Below are 21,920 nucleotides of genomic sequence, written 5' to 3'. Positions count from 1 at the left end.
GAACACACAGAATGGACCACTTCTCAGGTCTAGAGGTCCCCTTAAGTCAGCAGCTTGGTATTATTTATCAATCAAATCAAAATTTTATTTATGGTCCAAGACCAAACATAATAAAGGACCAGCATACAATACAGTAACTATAAAGGAAAATTTTTAAAATTGCAAGAAAATCTAGCAGCTAACAGTTAATAGCATGGAGGAGGAACCAGACTGTTTCTAACAGCTATAGCTATTGATAAGTTTTGCAACCTTCTTAGAGGTTTCTGAAGAGTGGTCACCCAGGAGAAGAGTTAACAGCTGCCTGGTCACAATAGCAATTAGAATTATTAACAATTGGGAGGGTATTATTTAATAAGTCATTTACATATTCAGACTGGTTTAAGATTGGGAAAGGAGTACGGCAGGGCTGTATCCTCTCACCCTACCTATTCAACTTGTATGCAGAACACATCGTGCGACATGCTGGCCTTGAGGAATCCAAGCCTGGAGTTAAAATCGCTGGAAGAAACATTAACAATCTCAGATATGCAGATGATACCACTTTGATGGCTGAAAGTGAAAAGGAACCGAGGAGCCTTATGATGAAGGTGAAAGAAGAAAGTGCAAAAGCTGGCTTGCAGCTAAACCTGAAAAAAACCAAGATTATGGCAACCAGCTTGACTGATAACTGGCAAATAGAGGGAGAAAATGTAGAAGCAGTGAAAGACTTTGTATTTCTAGGTGCGAAGATTACTGCAGATGCTGACTGCAGTCAGGAAATCAGAAGACCCTTAATCCTTGGGAGAAGAACAATGACAAGTCTCGATAAAATAGTTAAGAGCAGAGACATCACACTGACAACAAAGGTCCGCATAGTTAAAGCAATGGCATTCCCCATAGTAACATATGGCTGTGAGAGCTGGACCATAAGGAAGGCTGAGAGAAGGAAGATAGATGCTTTTGAACTGTGGTGTTGGAGGAAAATTCTGGAGTGCCTTGGACTGCAAGAAGATCCAACCAGTCCATCCTCCAGGAAATAAAGCCAGACTGCTCACTTGAGGGAATGATATTAAAGGCCAAACTGAAATACTTTGGCCACATAATGAGAAGACAGGACACTCTGGAGAAGATGATGATGCTAGGGAGAATGGAAGGCAAAAGGAAGAGGGGCCGACCAAGGGCAAGATGGATGGATGATATTCTAGAGGTGATGGACTCGTCCCTGGGGGAGCTGGGGGTGTTGACCGACTGGAAGCTCTGGCGTGGGCTGGTCCATGAAGTCACGAAGAGTCGGAAGCGACTAAACAAATAAACAACAAAACTGCATATCGAAGAAGAGGATATACGATCTGTACTCACATTTACTTTTGGGCCATGGAATTAATTGCTACTTGCCCTGAGGAGGCATTAACTACAAGGCTGATCTTATCTGTATATATTGGGATATCATAGTCATCATTTCCTGTAATTTTCAATATTTTGCATTTTGGCATTTTATGGGCCAACTTCCCCAAGTAAGGAGAACATTCTGAAAGTCCATTTACTCTCTCCTGAACGTTACGGAAACATACCTGCAAGGTTTATTTACATCTGACACCAAGCACTTTGAGGGCTTTTAAGAAGGAAAAAAGGGGGATGATATTTAAAAAAATGTAAAGGCCATGTAGAAAACTATGGTTTGTAATTATTTATCACTAAAGCTTACATGCCAGTCCAGTTGTATATGACTCTGAGTGTAAGTGGGCTTACACTCCCACTTACAGTAACAGGATTAAAAGCAGTAGATGTAAGAAAATAACCTAATCTCACCAAATACAGCTCCAAAGGATGACAAAACTACCAAAACAACAGAACCAGTGCAGGAAGGCTCCATGCTCATGCCAGCAACCCAAGGCCCTTTGAAATAGGCAGGTCTTCATGGCTTTCTCTTAAAACCTTAGCAGGATTGTTCCACAGAAAGGGGGTCAATGAAAGAGAAGGCCCACTTCATTAGTCCTTGATAATAACACTCCCAGAGGGAGCCCTCCTGTCCAGATCTTATCAACAGATGACGCTGGGCATAGGCAATTTCATAGAAGTGAAGGACTTTAAAGGTGATAACCTGCCTCTTGAAGCTACCTAGTAACTCTAGTCCAGCTTCTGAAATAGCACTGTTATGCTGATGAAATGAGAAGTGTCTTTAATAACTAAGCCCACTGTATTCTGGACCAGCTGTAGCTTCTCAGTGGTCTTCAAGGGGAGCCTCATGTACCGTGTACTGTTAACAATCCACCTAAGAGGTGACCATGGCATGAATGACTTGAAAAGAACCTCTTGATGCAAAAATTGCTTTTAGCCAAAACACAAGATGGAGCTGTGCAAAGGCCCCCCCTGCCACAGTTACCATCTACTCCTTGAGCAGCAGCTGGTAAATCCATGAGAACTCCCAGATTACAAACTAATTCAACATGAATATCCAAGATGGATTACTGGCCTTGTATCGTTTCTGAACCCACAGCCATTCTATCTTGCTGGGACTGAGCTAAGTCTGTTCCAGACCCTAACAGCACCTTGACTCAATCTACTGTTCAACCTGAAGTCAAACTGAGTCTTGGAGTACTGATGATACCTGACGCCATATTCCCCTGGTGGTTTCATGTAGATATTAAATAGGAGAAGCAAGAGAATCAAGGCCTGTGGCACATCACAGCAGAGGGTCCTCTTAGAGCAGTCTGATAGGACATTCCAGTCATTGGCATTAGATGGAGCAGGAGTTTGACACTTCCTTTTTCTAATCTAATCCATAAAGAAACTAAGTATACTTTTAGATCCATATACACCAACAGGAAAAATTCTTGATCCCAGATTATAGGTGGGCAATTTTATGGTGACTGAGGGATGAACTTTTAAAAAATAAATTACTAATTAAAAAATAATTATTTCTGAAAATATATTTGGGAAAATGGGGGGGGGTGTTAATTTTTATTTATATAAATCCCATTGGAAGGTTATTGATTCTAATGGCTCCTGAAGTTCCTCTCATTTAGTTTCAATAGACCTCACGTTCAGCATTAGTGAGGGAAAAGAAACACTTCTTTGTTCATAGTTCGTTCATAGTTTCAATGCCATGCATGATTTTATCTCTGCTATATCTCTGCTTATCCAACCTTGCCTCTAGGTTAAAAAAAAAAAGCCCTGAATACTGTAATCTTTCCTTGTTGGGGTTGGTGGGTGGGTAGGTTTCTAGCTTTGTAGTTGTGCTGGCTGTCCCTTTCTGAATCTTTCCAGACCCTCTGTAGCTCCAAGATTGCAACTGTGGTTTGCGGGCAGATGTAGACGCAGTATGACAATAAACCACCCAGTAGCTGCTAGTACAACAGTAATATATCATAGCTTAACACTGCCTTAAATTAATGGTTAAACCTCCAACACTAACAAAGCATAATCAAATCTAAATACATCCCTCTTTCCAAATTCAGCTATATTTGGAAAATTACACTCCTACCAATAACACCCATGAGAATTCCTTCAAGATTCTTGTACTTAGACAAATGAGAACTCACAGAGCTGCTGCTTTCCAAGCCCTGATCCACTACTGGAGACAGAATAAAACCAGACCAACTGACTATGCAGCTTTCTCCACATCCTGAACCATTACACACATACATCAGTTTTCTCCTTCCAAGGTTCTCATATGAGCAAACCATACCTGTTGAAGATATCACCTGAGATTTTTTGCAGATACTGAAGTGTGTTTGCTATCTGATGAATAGCTTCTTCCCTGCGGAGGTCAGGCTGGATGAGAGGAACGGAGTATGACTGACCTTCCAGGAAATACTTCTGAGTCATAGTGGACATCTTGGCCTGCAACGAAACCAACAGCCCATTTGATTTCAGGAACTCACATTTCTTTCATTTTTAAACTGGAAGGGAACTCAGATTGTTCTCCCAGGTATTAGCAGCAAGAAAACCTTTAAACCAGGTAGCCCTAGAACAGGGACAAAGTATGCTTCGCCAGATGTTGAACAACTCCCATCAATCACGTACAGTTCAATTCAAAGGGCCACACACTGCCCACCTGGGATTATTCCTAAATTATCCAGAAGTGCTTTCTCAGATTACTGGTTACTACTACCCATGTCAACACCAAAGACTGTAAGATCTATTTCTGTTATGTTATCCTTAAAAACATAATTTGTGCATGTAATTAATTTTCTTCATTCTCAGCTTCTTTGGATCAAGCAAAATATCGCATTATTGGTACCACATCAGAATCACACAATTCTGATTCTGTTAGTTGTAACCAGAGCAATTCTCCTGCAGGACCAGGATTTGGGCAAAAGCTGCAACCCTAGAAGATTTAAGGAGCGCATAGGCCATTTCTGTCATGAGTAAGGATGGCGAGCAGGGGGCTCCCATCCAGGCTGTAAAGCGCATGCGTAGTACTGAGGAATTAAGCAACCATTCAAAGAGACACAGATCAGGCCCGCCTTAGCCTTTGGGGTTTATATGTCTGGGTTTTTCCCACGCTTATTCAGTTTGTTAGGATTCTGTTTATGTAGCAGTAATAAACATTAGAGTACTGCTCCTCGTCTCAGCGTGTGTCTCACTGTTAGGACAATTTCCAACCTCTAACACCCAACTTCACTCCTCTGAAAACACATGCTTAAAAATCAAAGGAAACAGATGAGTTTGTGCCCATTACCAAACCTTCTCTTCAGCCTGATGCCTCCAGATGAGTTTCATGATCTCAAGCTACCATGGCTTTTTGGCATATTAACAAGGAATTGTTTGAGCACAAGTCTGAAGAAGACAGCAGTACTACGTTCTCTGATAATTAATTTTTGTGTTTTGGACTACAGTGGAGTCATAGGATTTGGCAGCTCCATCATCAAAATAAGTTGGGAATGTTCAGCAGAGGATCAATTCAGACTGACAAAACAAAACTACCCAAGGAAAGAAAGAATAGACTACCTTTCCCTGAATGTTTAGGTTCTAAATTATTATCAAAAGTTGCCCAAAGGGCTCTTTATTTCCATTGTGATGGAAGTAGACCATGCAAAAGGTGACCAGTGATCTACTTTGAACAAACACCATCCTGTTTCCCAGTGAGTAGTGAAAAAGGAAGGATAGCAAGAAGAACTTGAGAAGTTCCTTCAGTAGGAAATGTAGCTTCAGAGGGCTTTCCTCAGTTAAAAAAGTTCCTGAAAGTACCAGAGGAACATTTGCTTGATCTTAAAGAAAGAGGGAGCAAGGAAACCTGATAGCCTGGTCAGCTCTGAAGAATACTGCAAGTTCCCAGTTAGCCATCTCAGGACAGTCACAGATTCTCTGTCCCCACAGAACAACTTCCTTAAAGTGACAACACATATTTAATGGAACATAATACTAAAACATATTGATAACATCTATTTTTACAAAGCTTTACAGTAATAAATAAAGTTTAATATACTTGTTTGATCTACTAAGCCTATGTTTCTCAACCCTGGCAACTTTCAGATGTGTGGACTTCAACATGGATGGCTGGGGAATTCTGGGGCTGAAATCAACACATCTGTTCTAAGTCATGTTCTGTGTCTTACCATTTCCTGTATAAAACCTAGTATTCTGCTGTGGTAGTAGCAGGGTTCTAAGGGAAATGTTTTATTAGATTTTCATGAGTAGCTGCTATTAAGGTACATTTCTATATAATCCAAAACAAGATTAGTGATCTAGATCCTCCAAATTCTGAAAATGTAGTAAAATCGAAAAGACTTTGGGTTTTATCCTATTTGAAAAGAATGGCAAAGTCATGAGCAATTCAAACTCAAACACTGCAGGAGGACACAGTACACCTGTAAACTATCTGGATTCTCCTTTTTTTTTTGCTTAAAAACATGCACATACATGTGTTTCTTTGAGCACTCCAACCAGTTTCATATTAGCTTCTGACACAGTATTGTTATTCTACCAAATCCTATCTCTGTTGCCTTATAGATAAATGGCCCCTTATATATATATATATATTGGTGTCCGCTGAGAAAAGCATTATTGTATGCATTGGGTTCTGGAACAGAAATCAGGTAATCTTGCAAGAGAGAGCAGAATAAGCTCTGATTTAGCAGACCTCCATGGTGAGGATGGGCCGGTCTCCAAGGCAAGCAAGTGACTTTCAATTTGTATTTATTTTGAGTAAGCAAGGCAGCAGCAGAAACCCAGGTAAGTCAGATGAAGGAGAGAGAGATAAAGCCTATTTATATCCTACTTTAATTAAACTATGTTCAGTGGTGTTATTAAGCAGTAATCAAAAATGCAGATGCTACTGATTTGATTGGCACAAGGTGCACTGCACTGAATAGTAAAAGCTGGTGCCCCTATAAATAGGGCTAATCATCATCTTGATGGGAGAAAGGAAGTGAGGAAAAAGCAGCATAGCTAGAGGTGTAATTAGAACCCTCCAGCAACCTGCACTTCATGGCTGTTCTCATCACTTGGCACTTGACTAAACGCAGCTCCTCAGTGCTGATGAGCTGAGCCTGGATCTGAAGAGCAGCAATTGACTTAATTCAAAGAGCCTTTGGCCACCTTCACGGTCAAAATGCATTGTTCAGTGACAAGAGAGGCCAGGTGGAGTTCAGTCTCCCAAGATTGGAAATGGGAAAGTGCTCCAACAGAGCTTCTGCCTCCAGCTGGGTCTTTTTTGCCCAGCCTTACAGTGCAATAATTAAGCTGGGCAGAGTTCCCCCAAATGCACAAAAATGTTTGCAGAGGAGGGAGTTGTGGGGTGGTTGTAAAAGATGTAGTGCTTTCCCTTGAAAGAAAACAATTTGTCCTGCTCCAACCTATATCTCATGTGCCAACTAATGAGCAGAACGATGACCTTCCTGATCCATTGCTGACAATCCCCACCCACAAGAGTGAAACAGTAATGTCAGACCTGTGACCCAATTAGTAATGTACAAGGTCCTCATCTATCCTCTTGAATTTTTTTTTTCCAGGGACACATGTTCACATGATGGCAGCACACATTAGAATTAAACTAAATTAGGAGGACCACATGCTGATCATCTGGGATAGGGCATCCGAAACACATACAGTAGATGTCAAAAACAAGCCACCGACCATTTATCTTCATACCAATGTCTCACCTTCTGTTTTAGGAGTTTGCATCTAATAGCCCTCAATTTCATTCACAGATTCAGGTCAGCATTCCCTACTCTACACTCTAAAACAGTGGACTACCTATGTTAAAAACATAAAATAAATGCTAACTCCTACAAGCTTAACTCCCAGTACATGCTTGTAGCCTTAGTCATTAAGCCTTAATATGGTTTGCTTGCTTGTGGCTTAGCATAATATGTGAAGCCAGCACATTCTGTAAACCATGATTTATGGTTTAGTACAATGTAAGAAGCAGTGTAAATTCTATAGAGGCAACCCAAAGCTATTGTACTAAGCGTTCGGCAGCAGAAAGAATAATTGTGACTCTTAGAAATAACAGATGTTCCAGGAGTTACGACAACACAGAAATACATCCGCAAAGGCAGCAGAAAAGTAATATTCAAAAGCACCCTGTGATCAGGAATAGTAAATGCTGCAAAGGAAACTGGTAGGGAAGACTATGTCCTATTTCCTCAGGCCCAGCAAGAAATCAATAGGCTAGAAATAATGGCAAATCGGGCTGCACTTGGGCATAAATTATTCCAGGAAGGGTCAACATAGAGGTTATTAAGTGACAGGATTGCCTTTTTGCAATAAAAAAGAGCTTGTTTCAAAGTCTCAGCCTCTAGCCACAGAACACAACTTTGCTCTACAGCAAGGTTTCTCAACCATGGCAACTTTCAGATGTGTGGACTTCAACTCCCAGAATTCCCCAGCCAGCGTGGGAGGTGAAGCCCACACATCTGAAAGTTGCCATGGTTGAGAAACACAGCTTTACAGACTTAATAGCTGCTTTCATGAGAGTTATTAGTCTTATCCACCATCTTTAATTAGCATGTGCTTTCTAGTTTAACAAATCCCAACAGAAAATAAACCCAAAGCCACAAAAAGGGTGGAATCTTTTTCTTTTTAAAGAGATGACTCTTCAAGCATGCCAAAAGATGCCACCTTTTTCCATTTCCATCAAGGGTTCCTGCCAAAGGGCAAAGCCAAACTATAAATCCCTTTCCAGCTACACATACATGGAGAAAGACTTGGGAATCCCTTATATGATGCATACTTCCTCTTCTCCAAATGTATGAAGGAAGTAAATTGGGCTGGTACCCCTATAGTGCTATCCACCTAGATAGCTACTTGTGCTACCTATTGAAAACAAACAACTGCAGAAAACAAATGCCAAGTTCCGTTTTATCACATTTTGAAAATACTTTAAGTAGAGCTAGATTACCCCTAGGTTATGACCTTACTACCCTTTAGATATGCCTTTATCTCCATCATAGGGATAATTACATTACCTTATTTCTACTGCGCTGGTTATGGATCACAGAGGTTCAAATATGGTGCATAAACCCAGCCTCTGAGGTTTATAAATCATGATTTATGTCATGTTGTGTTGTCCAGCCAGCTGGGGCTTATTCAATAAACTAAACAATGGCTAAGCAAGCCCAGGTTTAGGCTTATCTGTGACCCAGTCATCAGCTAGCAGATTTGTAGAACAAATTGGGGAACACTACTGTAATGATTCCTGATGTATAGGTGTAAGGTCCCCGAAATCGTTAATTGTTAAACATTATTTTATAATTCAATTAGTTTAAGCCCTTTCTGTTCAATCAGGCAGATATATTTAAATGATTTTTAAAACAGATTGTATTTTTAGACTACAATGAAATTTAATAAACATATACAACAGTGGCAATATTGTACAAAAATATATATTGATAGTGAACCAAATCTTAAAAAAAGGAAAGAAAAGATCCATATGGATGTACTGAAAGGTGAGAAAACCTGCAACACAGGACATACATAATTTTATTAGTTTCAAAACATTTTAATCATCAATTGAACAGATTTTTGTATACCCAATCCTATTCTAACAGAAACATCAGCGCTAACCATGCCCAGCATGTCTCATCTAGACCTTAGTGGCCACTCATGAACAAAACTTAATGATGAAATTATTGAACAACACTTTTGCTATAAGTTCAGTTTTGTCCCTCATGGCTTAAAGGTAATAGATTTTAATCCCATGACAGTTATCAATTAACTTACCCTGACCAAAACATTTGGCTGGGTGCCATTCCCACTTGTCACTTATAGCATCTTTTAGAGCAGTGTTTTTCAAACTTGGCAACTTTAAGATGTGTGGACTTCAACTCTCAGAATTCCCCAGCCAGTGGAAGTGGGAGTTGAACACACATTTTAAAGTTGCTAAATTTGAGAAACACTGTTTCTCAACACTGAGTAACCCAACCCTTGTGCTGACATTAATGAGAATTCAACAATGGCTGGGGTGGGAGCTGAGGTATGAGAAAACCCTCTGATTATGGGGAAATGGCCTTAGCATCAGTACTGCATTATAAAGGCAGTACCCTGCAACACTCAGGAACAAACATATTTTGCCTAATTTATAAACCAAAACATACTCCAGCCAGAGATACATTTTGCAAATATTCCAAGATGCATGTTATAAGAATATGGAAGGTGCAACCACACCCAAGGTGATGACTTTGAAGGATCAGTTCCATCTGCCATGCAATGGTGCTTCTCCTAAGACGTCAAGAACTAATTTAAATTCAGCCAAGGAGAAGGGGAGAGTTAAGTTTCAACAAATATACCTGACAAGTGTTAAATATTTTGCTGCAGCTGAATAGTTTTTTTAAAAAATCATGTTGATGCATGAAATGAAGTGTCAGAGCTTTTGAAGTTTTTATTAATTCCTCTAATTTAGGAAATGTAAATGCTGCAGTGACAGGCAATTAAATAAGTGGCAGCAGTTGTCTAGCAGAAGTATCCTCTCAGCAAGGTATTCTGATTATATAACTCTTCTCTCCAGAAATACTGTATCTGAGGACAAATACTTTCTCCTATGCTCATTCCTTTCATTTTGAACAGACGCTCATGGTGGAAATGGGAAATCACACATTTATTTAAAACAGGGAAAGGCCACACAGTCCTTTGGATGCTACTGAACAACTTCCATAAGATCTAGTCAGTTTGGCCAATGGTGAGAGAAACTGGGAGCTCTAGGTCATCAACATCTGGAGGGCTAGTGGTTGCTCACTCACTCTCGGGGAAAGAAATGTGAATTCCCTGAGTCAGAAAGAATTTTGGTTTGGCTATTCATACTGCACAACAGTGAGAAAACAAAAACCACTATGATCCACTCTAGACAATCTCAAGAAACAATCCAAGAAAGAAAGAAAGATGGATACATCTGGTAGACTTACTGCCATCACATTTTAAAATGTAAGAGGGTTACCTAGATATCCAGCTTTAAGAACATTTATGGAGTACCTACATTTTGCTCCCAGGTGGAATAAAAGGGAAAATAAAATAAATAGAATGCGTAAAATAAAAACAATTTAATTCTAATCCTTTGGGTAGGCAATCCGCGGAACTTCAAATGTGGCCAAACTACAATTCCCAGTGTTACTCACCATTGCCCATACTTCATGGGGTTGCTGTGAATTGTAGTTCAAAAACAAGTTGCATAGTCCTGACCTAAGCAGTAGGATATTAGTCTTTTGTCACAGTGAGGCTCATTTTCAATGATTCTGTGGTTCAATTCTCCAAACTTAATGTCTTGCAATTCACTGTCCCATTCTTTACAACAATATTAAGCAACCTATGATTTAAGGCAATTATGGCCTTCACGCAGTATTTAGTCTTAATTTTGGAACTCCACTACAAGTGATGAATTCAGACATCTGGTAAATTCTACCAGTCTAATCTCGGATAGCTTCCTACCCAGGATAGATAGAAATGTGAGGACCTTTACTTTACCTTCTACTTCTACTTACTCTTCTCTTGCTTCAGCCACCCTCTCCATTGGCATGTAGCCCCCAATAGATTATCCAAGAGACAATTGGCCCTTGCTGAACAAAGGTTACTTTGCCTTGCACTTAGGGTATAGCCATTGATTTTTTTTAAAGATTCAAGGATGCATCTATTGATCCAAGACTCAGTATTTGTAGGCCAAAACTGAAGAGAATGGTTACCATTATGTAGTAAGCTGTGCTTCAGATGACTTTCTTGCTTATATCTTACACTTTTTGCTGATAGCTAATTCTGCAAGAACTGGATGCTCCCTGCAGGCAATGATTTGTTCATTGCGTTGAGAGTTGCAAAATCTGCTGGGGTAGTGATAGAAAATGTAAACTCAGGATCTAACAATAATGGAGTTCTTGTCTTTCTGACCCATCTCATTTGATAACTATCTCTCCTTCCAGCAACTCACAGGGCTGGGAAAATAATTCAGATCATTTACATAGGATATTTTCCATAAAATAATAGAACGAAAAATAAAATCCCGTAACATATTAAAATCATAGAATAGAGAAAAACTACAACAAAGAGAAATGGGTCAATTTTAGGGGGCAGTATGCTGCAAAGCCAGTTGGTTCTCCTAGGTCAGGTTCTCCAATCTGAGCTTAGTCTACAGAAATAAGGAATACAGGTAGTCCTTGACTTACGATCATTCATCTAGCAACCGTTCAAAGTTATGATGGTGCTAAAAAAAGTAACTTACGACTGTTGCAGCATCCCTGTGATCATGTGATCAAAATTTGGGCTCTTGGCAACCAGCGTGTACTGTATTTACAATGGTTAAAGTGTCCTGGGGTCATGTGATCACATGTGACCTTCCCAGTCAGCTTCCAACAAGCAAAATCAGTGGGGAACTGTGTGATTCGCTTAACGACTGCTGGAAAAATGTCATAAAATTGGGTGTAGTCACATGATGCCTCGCTTAACAACTGCACTGCTTAATGATGAATTTTCTGGTTTCTATTGTGGTCGTAAGTTGAGGATTACCTGTAAGGGTGATGTCAGCAACAGGACATGGAGCTATCCTAGTAAGCAAGCAGGCATGTTCATGTGGTCCTTCAAAAATCAGATAAAGCCAGATAGAAGACACAACCACACATTTTAATGGCAGTTTCCAGATATTTTATTTTGAAATCAAACTGTCACCAAGAGACATAGTTACATTTCACAATTTTTCAAACAATATGATTGTCCCACAGGGTATGACTCATGTGCTTACTGAAGTTATATTTAAATAACCAGTGGGTTTTTGCACATGTAGTAGCAAAAGAAGAAAGCAAAGAGTAGCAGTAAGAGAGATTAAGACCCAAAAATTGAGAGAAAAGCCCCTTTTTATACCTACTGATGACATACCACTCTCCCCCTGAAAATTATACCTGGCAGCGAGAGAACCAACATGATTGCAAGCTTGCCAAAGGTTATACAACTGCAGTAAAGCAAAACAGATTTGACGTAACCTGGGAGACTGGCTGACAAGTATAAAGTTACCCAAAGGAGCCAAAGTAATCAGAATAAGTAAGGCACAAGAAACAAATAAGAACAGACAAACAGAGCTCAGGAGGAGGAGTTTACACTCAGGGACACCAAGAAATAGAAGCAAGCAAAGAGGGAGAAAGGCCAAAGAAAGGGCTGGTGTCAGACTTCATGGTGATCAACTTCTATAAAGTTGTTATGAGAAAAAAAGATTCCTGAGCCTCTGATCTTCACTGCAGGGGAAAAAAATGGCTTAGGCTAGTAGCTAATGACAGGAGGCAAGCAATGTGGGCAAGTGCGGTGGATGTGCAGTGGCCCATCGTAGACGTTCTTTCCTTATCCTCACAACTGCTGAGGGACTTACCAGTTCCTTGATAATATGGTAGCTCTAGCAAAGCAATCACATTACACAGGGGACAAGAAATGCACAGCAAATTCTGTGTGCTCGTTTTACACACTGCATCCTCACCATGAAGGAATAACTAGTTACTGCTGGGAAAATGGCAACAGAAGATTGCAAGGGAATGTGTGTTGCACATGTGGCTCTGCCTCAAAAATGTGACAAGAAGGTAAGAGTAAACTATAAGTATAAATGTGTGTGAATACACACACACATTCTATTATCTTGTCTGTTTTGACTCCCAGTGTCTTCCTACTTGTTCTCTTGTTCTATCCCCAACCTTCCCTTTAGACTGTTCAGCAAATACACATCATCTTGCCACCCTAGGCAAATAGTGAAATACAAAAAGTAAATTAGCATAGCAAATTAGTATAAAAAGTATATAAATCCTGCTTAAAGTATCACTGTGGGTTTTGCAGAGCACTGCAATCTCTCCAATGGACTATGGGGAATTTGAAAGGGGCCGAGCCCCTGAATGAGCGGCTGGCAGGAAAACATGGGAGTCTCTGTGCCACACAGGAAGCTAAAAATGGAATAAACTATACTATGCTGCAACATGAACTGCTCCATTTCAGGTTTCTCAACTGTTCCATTCCCTTCTGCCTCCAAGAGTAGGGTCAGGGTTCACATTAGTTTTCTGGGGACACTAAATATGCTCATTTTCAAGCTTTGGAGATATTCCAAGGGCAAATTCTAACTGAAAAAAAAAATATTTCTCCCTAGGCACAGGCCTTCTCCTTATGGTTACATACAGATTGGCCTTCAAAAAGATAACTGAACGATATGGCCATAGCCAGCTATGCCTTAGCTCCCTATCACCAACAGGTCTAAGTTTCACTCTCTGTCTCTTTCTAGGGAGAAACCTCCATCATGTTGGGTTCAGAAAAACAAACCTTAGACAGATAATTTATACCCACGCTACCTGGAGTGAGGGGAAGGTGCTGGGTAAGTTCACAGATAAGCTATAGCTGGCTACAGTTGGGTCATCTGAGCACACCCTTACAATATAGAAAATAGCAGAGGAGGTTATCTTGGCATAGACACTACATGGTCATTGTGGAAATCTTCCCATATTTCAAGAGTAAAGTTTATAATATAAAGTTACTCATGCAAATAGAAATGGCTCTTGTTTAGAAGGCATAAAGGAGCAGGTAAACAGATCTGATGGCTTCTTTAAAAAATTTTTTTTACCACTAATAGCATCTACTCATCTCAAGAACTTTTATACTGTAATATTAAACTGGCCTCTCTGGGGCATTGTTCAGCTCCTCAGCCTTTCCCATATATTATAAAGATCTCATCAACACAGGTGTTTGGGTCAGCACTAAAACATTAACTGAGCCCACTTTTGCTGATGTGGATTTTCTAATAATACTTTCCTCAGTACCTCTTCCTTCCAGCAATCCCCTTCTGAGCACTGTGCTAAATTTTAACATCACTGCAAATGTTATTAACAGTTTGCAGCCCTTTTCCTTTTTTATTTTTTGCTTTAATTTTGAGCAGCAGAGAATTTTTATCACAACAAAGCCATTTATCAGAATAGCTGCATATGTTTTATGAAAATTAGCAAGGAAAGAATGGGAAGTTGAATTTGTCACAGAAGATCTCCAATTCCCATTGGAAAACTATCTTAGGCTGTAATTTCACACTGATTAATGGCAAAGCAATTGAGCTGAGATCCAGGAAATATGCCTTGAAGAGAGTAGTTGGTGCACAGGATAGTTTGAAGGCACATGATATAAATTGTTGAACCCAGTTCTGGTTCTGATAAGATGACTCAATGAGAGTTCTCCTAGAAAGCCATGTATGATGCTGTGAGCTTTGTAACAGAATAAAAGTCAAATATAAATACATCACCTTTACACCCTTTTTGCAGACTGAGCAGAATTAAGGAAACAGTGGGAATAGAATGCATGAGTAGATTGAAGGCCTCTGGCCAGATCCAGCAGAACTTATGCAAATCCCAGTTTACTGGCTGGCCTTCAGCAAACTACCCTCTATGTACAATATGATGAGACTATTTTATATATTGCTGTTGAAAGATTTATCACAGCAATATAATATTGTGAGGCATTTTGAGAAGTAAACTGTAATTCAATATTCAAAAACAAGAATAGTATTTGGTATCAGGTCCTGGAAAACCAAGATGCAAAAAAAGCAAGCTTCAATTCCCATCTGAGCCAATGACTCATTGGCTGTGTTTGTGTGACATGAAGGACACAGCCATTAGGGCTACACAAAGAATTCAAAAGAAGCATTTTGCATACTTTGAATGCTTTGCAATTTGCAAACACAGTGTGTCTTGTCAGGTTTTTAATAATGCAGCCATATTTTCTGCAAGACTCACCTCTTCAAAAGCTTCTCCTGGCTGTCTCCACATGTTTAGGCATGCACACTCACTTGCAAAATCTTATCCACCATCTTCCACTAAAACAGAGTTTGTGTGCCACAAACTTGTGGCTTGGTCACATAGCAGCCATTTTCTAATTCCTCCTAGTCACTGCAAAAGAACCTGATTAGAGTCAATGCCATCCTAACTTAGGAGGGTGCTATTGAAAAAACAGATAAGTTTTAGAAAGAAGTAAGAAGAATCATCTCCCAAGCAAGTAATTTGCAAGAGAGTTGGGGGTGTGTGTTAATATAGCTCCAAACAGGTTATTTGTGGGACCACCTATCCCTGGTAGCTAGCAGAGTGAGTATCCTCCGAGTCCCTTTGGTGAAGCAGGGTCACCTGGGGACGCCTAGGAAGCATGCCTTCTCATGGTGCCTGCCTTATGAAACAGCCTCCCCCAAGAAATATGGCTGATCCTGACCCTCTTGGCATTTAGGAAGGTGGTAAAGACCTGGCTTTCCCCCCAGGCAATGGTGCCAGGATGTTAATGAAGTTCTGGCATGATTGTGAGATTTTTTACTGGAATCTCGACTTTTTCTTTTTTTGTCAACTTGATCTGATAATTGGATGGTTTTATCCTTGTTCCCCACCCAGAATTCCTCTGGTACACAGGTGGCCATATACATTTAATAAGTAAAATACTTCAAATAATGTACTAAAATTAACATTACAAGTATATTTTGTTAAAAAGCTAACAGATTAAACCTTAGTAATTTTTAACTACTGTACCTCAAGTTATTTGTGATACTACAAAGGTATGGGATGGGGGAGGGCTTGCTTCCATTGGCCTTGGAAAGATGTTTGCTGATGGTAGCAAATGGCTATTTACAGGCCTGTGAAATAGCAATACATATAATTGCAACTATATGTGCAATATAGTTCTAGCTAGATTAGCAAAAGCAGATTTAATGTAGCTCAGCAATGGAAGTTGTACAACTTAGTCTTCTTTTCAATCAGTCATTGGGTTCCCCACAAACGTTCAGCATAAAATGAACATCCCAGAAAGTCATACTAATCAAGATACAGCGCCAGCAAGTGATCTGAGAAATGAGCAGAAAGCCAGCCAACACTCTGCAACTTCTTTTAGTGCCTCAAGTAACAAGCATTTGGGTAAAGGAAGAGGAAGTGCCTGCTGCCTGTGTCAGCATGCAGCAAGTATTCTGTCTGTCTGTCTGTCCGTCCGTCCGTCCATCCGTCCATCCATCCATCCATCCAATTTGTCCCTGTCTATCTCCTCCCATCGGGGGACTCTGGGTGGTGAGAACTAAGGCAAGGCCATGAAATTCCTCATTTCTTTCTTAACAAAACTGCCTTCAGATTTGGCATTCTTCACAATGCCAGCCCAACAGAACAAATGAAATACAAGATACAGTAGCTGCTTTTCAGAACCTGGGCCAAAACACATGAGTTCCTATATTGCTTGCCCAATGAAAGGTGATTAAATGTACCAATATTAATATAAAAATAGAAAATAAAATAAAACTCTTGACTTTATAGTTATCAGCTCTTTGAGGTAGAACCAGGTCAGCAAACAGACATCAAAAGAAATACAAGAACTCTACTTTATTGATATAGGTTATACCAACAGAAACTTGAAAACATGATAAGAGTTTCAGTTTCCCTCTCTCTTAAACCAAAATGACTCAAGGCAGGGCTATCTTGAATTTCTTCTTAATTTCTTGTTTTGTTTTACTAATGATTGCTTCATATTTGCTTCAAGGCCACCTCTCTATTCCTCTACATTTGTCAAGAAAAAATGTTGGGCTCAAATGATGGAGACAGTATCAATGGATCTCAATAGGTTAAGTACATTTCCCTGTGAGTTCCACTTTAAAACTATTGAGGAATACGATCTTAAAGACTAATAACATTATGCCTTCATGAGTTTCTGCAGGTCAGAGCCCTTTTCACTGAATGCATGACGGTCACCTCAGTGCATATAGGATTTCAGAGAAAAGATTGCACAGGCCAACTAACACAAGAGATTTATACTATGAACTGAAACTAAATGTTAAAAGAATAAACAGCAATTCAAAACAGATCCAATTCTGACTAGACAAATTGATAATGATTAATAATGTACATTGGTGTTCTCCAACCTAATATCATCCAGATGTATTGAATTCCAACCCTTCCCTCCAAGCCACCATGGGTAGAAGATAGCTGCAGAACATGAGAGCTGCAACCCAACACATCTGGATGCACTAATCTAGTAAAGATAAGACAGATGAACATGAAATCTTAAAAGAGGAACAACTGCTTTCTTTCTAATGCATTCCTACCATCAGAAGCAAGCTCTTCTGAGTTAAATGGCATTAAATCTAGGCTAAACAGGTATAGTTTTTCTAAAATTATGATTAGATTAACATCTTGCTTTCCTTCCAAAAGCTGAAGACAGTTTCCACAGAGATCACCATTTTATCCCCACAACAGCAGCCGTGTGAAGTAGGTTGGGTTGAGTGTGTGCATCTGGCCCAAAGTCACTCTGTAAGATCCTGTGGCTAAAGTGGATTTGAATATTGGTCTCCCTAGTCCTTGGGCCACTGCCCACAGTACTCCCATTTTCAGCTGCCTTAATTTTAAGGGAAAAAAATCAGGAAACACACACACACACTTGTCCCATTCCAACTTTTTAAATGTATATCTTCTTAACATAAAAAAGGGAAGTAGGGTACCACCTCCAACAAGCACAGTCTTCCATCATCATCTTTATTTACAAGGGCTCGCATTGGCCTCAAAGAAAGTCTTAGAAAATAAAAGTAACAGGCCAGGGGATTGTTTGGAAGTCCATCCTGCAGTTATCAGAACAGACAAAGGCAACTGGGAGTGAGCACTTTCCTGGGGTAGAAGAAAACCGTTAAGTTAGTTTTCAGCTAAGTGGGTTTTGTGACAACCACAGCACAAACAAGCCCCATCCCCAAGGCAACACTCTCCACAACAGGTTCCCAAAATTCGAAGTTTCCCTGCCCTTACTTTAACTAAGAAACTCAAGATGTACACTCTGGAGAACTGCTGGTAGTTCAACAGATCACTGGTAGGACCCGCCCATTACAGACTAGTATTTTGTGTCTCTTAAGGCATTTTGAAATAAAAAGTGATAGAAGATTGTTAGATTTAGTGGAAGCTTAAGCACAAATAAAACGAGCTCATCCCTTCCCCAGCCCACGGCATTCAAATCTCCCCCAGAGATACCCAGCTTTCCCCAAGCTGATGCCCTCCAACTCTGCGGGGACTACAATTCCCAGAATTCCTAAAACCTTTCTAAAAAAACATACTGAAGCTTCTACCCCAGCAACCCTCCCCGCCGCATTGGCCCTGGGACCCCCGTGGGAAACAAATAAGCAACCCCTCCCGCCAGAAGCCTGCATCTAACGCTCTGCTAGGCAGAAAGAGAAAAAAGACCACGCAGCCCCCCGCCCTTCCTGCTCCTCACCTGTATTGACACGCGGGAGCCAGGCCCCCTCCCAGTCACCGAGGAGGCACGAGAAGCGAAAGCCCTCTGACTATTCTACACCCGCCCGGAGCTTCACTCACTTCCGCCCGCGTCAGAAAGCTTGTCCTATTCGGAAAGTTCCTACTTCCGCCCTTAGATGAAATCTCTACGGGTTCTCGGCAATTCCAAAGAAGCGATAGGTCGTGCGATTTTTTTTTTAACACGTGGTTTTGGGCGTGTTTGGAGTCTATCTTCTTCGGAAATGCTAGGAAAAGTCAGAAAGAGAATCAGGCAGTGTGATTAAAGGCTAACAGGTTTTTTATGCAATCCTGTGCATGCCCATTTCGAAATAAGTCCTTTTGAATTCAACCGTGTTTACTCTCAAGTAAATGAGTACAGCGTGGAAATCTTACTGCGGCATGTGCTGTACGGACTCTAATTCTTGACCTAGTTTTGGATACAATTGTGGGATTAGCTGTCATCAGATTACCATCAATAATAATGATAATGATAATGATAATAATAAACTTTATTGGCTGCCCAACTTCTTTTTAAAGGGGGACTTGACAAATTCATGGAGGAGTGGGTTCAAAAGGGCTGCTCCACTTCGTGGCGTTTATGCCTTGGAGTTAGTCTGGACTCCTGGTGACTACGTAGGTAAGCTCATCCAGTTTTTTTGGCAACATTCTTGGAAGTTATTTGCCATTACTTTCTGGAACGCTAGGAAGCAACAATGCTCTGTATTCCAGAAAGAAAGAAAGAAAATGGAAATCCAAAAATAATTTTAAATCTTCATACAATCTATGACAATAAAGGGTGGGCAGAGCTGCGGGGAAAATACGTTTCTTTAGAAGAAGCAAGAATATGGGACTAGTTAGTAGTTTTACAAAAGTTAGTTTTACACTAACTCAGGGAGCTCTTTACAAGTCTTATATAAGCTCTTAAGAAGGTTGCCTTGACAGAAAATTTATTTTGGTTATTGACCAATAAAAATACCTTCTATAAAACAAAGCAAAATTATCCCCTAACATCAGTAACAGTTGGTAACCATAATGTAGCAGAATTTTGCTACTTTCAGAGAAATATATTTATCTCTGTTATTTAACAGATAATGCAAGTAAAAATAATCAGAGTGCACCGTGAATTTAAATAAAAGGATAATCAACTGGTGGTGAATGTCCTTGTAGAACTGACAGTATGAAAGAACATGGGCTGTGGTCTATGACACCCATGTCACAGGGCAATAACAAGGTTGCCCTTGATTGGCATATTTGTATGGGAGCATATTCCAGAATAGTTTAGTGGCAGGAGAAGGCTTCTTCCTTGGCCTAAGGAATTTCAAGACATTGGACAAGAGACGGCAAGATAGTTCATGAAGGAAAAAAAAAAGACTGAAGGCGAAAGCATCTAATAATTCAAAATCAAAACTGTGGTCTAAAAATTGGGTTTCAGTCCAATAAAAGAAATGTTAATCTATCAATTATTTAATTGATTTGAGTTGATTAACAAATTTGCAGACGAGAAAGAACAATATCATTGAATTATAAAGCATACTGTTTTTCAAAGGGTGAGAAAAAAGTCACATCTTGTTCAGCATATATTATATGACTATGTAGAAAGTCAGAAATTCAACCTTCAGCTACAAAGATCAGATAGGGAGTGCCCAAAATTTTAGAGAGCTGTAGCCAGTCAGAAAATAGGATCTAAGATAAGACAATTTCCTAGATTCTTAAGGCAGATTATGCACATGTGCATCATAGAAAACATCTTAGAAAAGTATTCCAATATTCTGAGAAGAATTGCTCTTTTAAGGTAACACCATCTGCAATAACTGCCCTTTCAGTTAATTGAAACGTAATTTAATTGGCCAAGCATTGGTAATTGATTAATTTAACTCACAGGTTTATTTAATGTTGACATCCTATCTTCTTGATATTCCTTTCAGAGAGTAAGATAAAACTAATAATTGAAGTCATTTGGTATGAACAAGATGAGAGAGTATAGAAGAAGTGATTGAGTCATTGGCATTTGTCAAGTTTATACTCAGTTATGCTGGTAGGCAAGTTGTCATGTGTGAATAGGGTTGGGGATGGATCACCAGATGTAAAAGAAGGCATGATACCAGTCCTTAGATAATTGTCTAGAACAGTGTTCCTCAACCTTGGCCACTTTAAGATGGGTGGACTTCAACTCCCAGAATTCCCCAGCCAGCCAAACTGGCTGGGGAATTCTGGGAGTTGAAGTCCACCCATCTTAAAGTGGCCAAGGTTGAGGAATGCTGGTCTAGAACACTGAATTTCAGTAGAAGCAAAGCAAGATGTGAGAAAGAACCTGTAGACAAGAGAAAAAGAAAAGCCAGGAGTTGAGACATGTGGAATGACCAAATTAAGTCCCAAAAATGTTAGTGGAATTTAGCCATTTCCATGCCACAATTTCCATTCTATGATGTCTTGGAGGCATTTTGAAGCCAACCCATGATCATCTTGACTTCTGTTAACCTTGAAACCCTGAATACACACAGGAGCTATTTAGTCCTCCCTCCAGCTGACCCAAAAGAGAATACAAAGAGCAGTGCCCTTTCCCAAACTACTGCCAGTCTCAGACTAACAAAAATCCCCTTATATTCATACTATGCAAAATAGAAAGAAAATACATTGCTATCATGCTTCCCCATTTTTTTCATATTATGCATATTAGTCTGGCCATACCCACAGACACCCAGAGCAAATGATTGGTGTGAGGGGAGCTGCTAAATCACTAAGCCACCATTCCTCTATTGTACTGAAAGGATCAGTGAAACAGGAGGCAATGCTAACAGAAAACCACATATTCTGCAATTTAAAATACACTGCTGCTGGATCAAAAATAAATCAGCACCTAAACACACCAGTTTTATCAGATCAGAAGAAGGTGGAGGTGATTCTGAACTAGGGAAAAAACTCCACATGGAAATGCCCTTAGATCGAATGCTGTCTATGACTTATAAACACAACTTTGTTTAGAAAGGCAGTATATAAATATATTAAGTACATTTAATACATTAGAGTACACTCTGATCAAGTACTGATATATAAAATATCATGTTATTAAAATGTTGTTTTGGAACTCTTCAGATTGCCAAGCCTAATGCCCAAGAATCAAGGGTTCTTGGTGCTAGTCCTTGCAGCTGTTGACAAGAGGCAACAAGGAGGAGAGATTTTCCAAGGAGAAGACAAGTTTTGGTTGACTGTAGTTGGCAGTGACAAAGCGGGACTAAAATCAAATATAAAGAATACCAGACTAACAGGTACAGCAACCAG

General features: G+C 39.8%; 1 protein-coding gene across 1 annotated transcript in view; it reads right to left on the bottom strand.

Moving 5' to 3' along the window:
• The window catches only part of WASHC1 (WASH complex subunit 1), a 53,237-nt gene extending 34,508 nt beyond the window's left edge, over window positions 1-18,729 (bottom strand). The window contains exons 1-2 of the mRNA XM_063309214.1: window positions 18,622-18,729; window positions 3,668-3,822 (exon numbers count right to left, since the gene is read on the bottom strand). Of these exons, the coding sequence (XP_063165284.1) occupies window positions 3,668-3,816 (149 nt within the window). The 5' untranslated portion in view covers window positions 3,817-3,822; window positions 18,622-18,729. The remainder of the gene's footprint in view (window positions 1-3,667; window positions 3,823-18,621) is intronic.
• Window positions 18,730-21,920: the final 3,191 nt, after the last annotated feature.

Source organism: Candoia aspera, chromosome 7, assembly GCF_035149785.1.
Source record: "Candoia aspera isolate rCanAsp1 chromosome 7, rCanAsp1.hap2, whole genome shotgun sequence".
NCBI classification, from domain to species: Eukaryota; Metazoa; Chordata; class Lepidosauria; order Squamata; family Boidae; genus Candoia; species Candoia aspera.
This window is presented reverse-complemented; position numbering and strand designations above follow the sequence as displayed.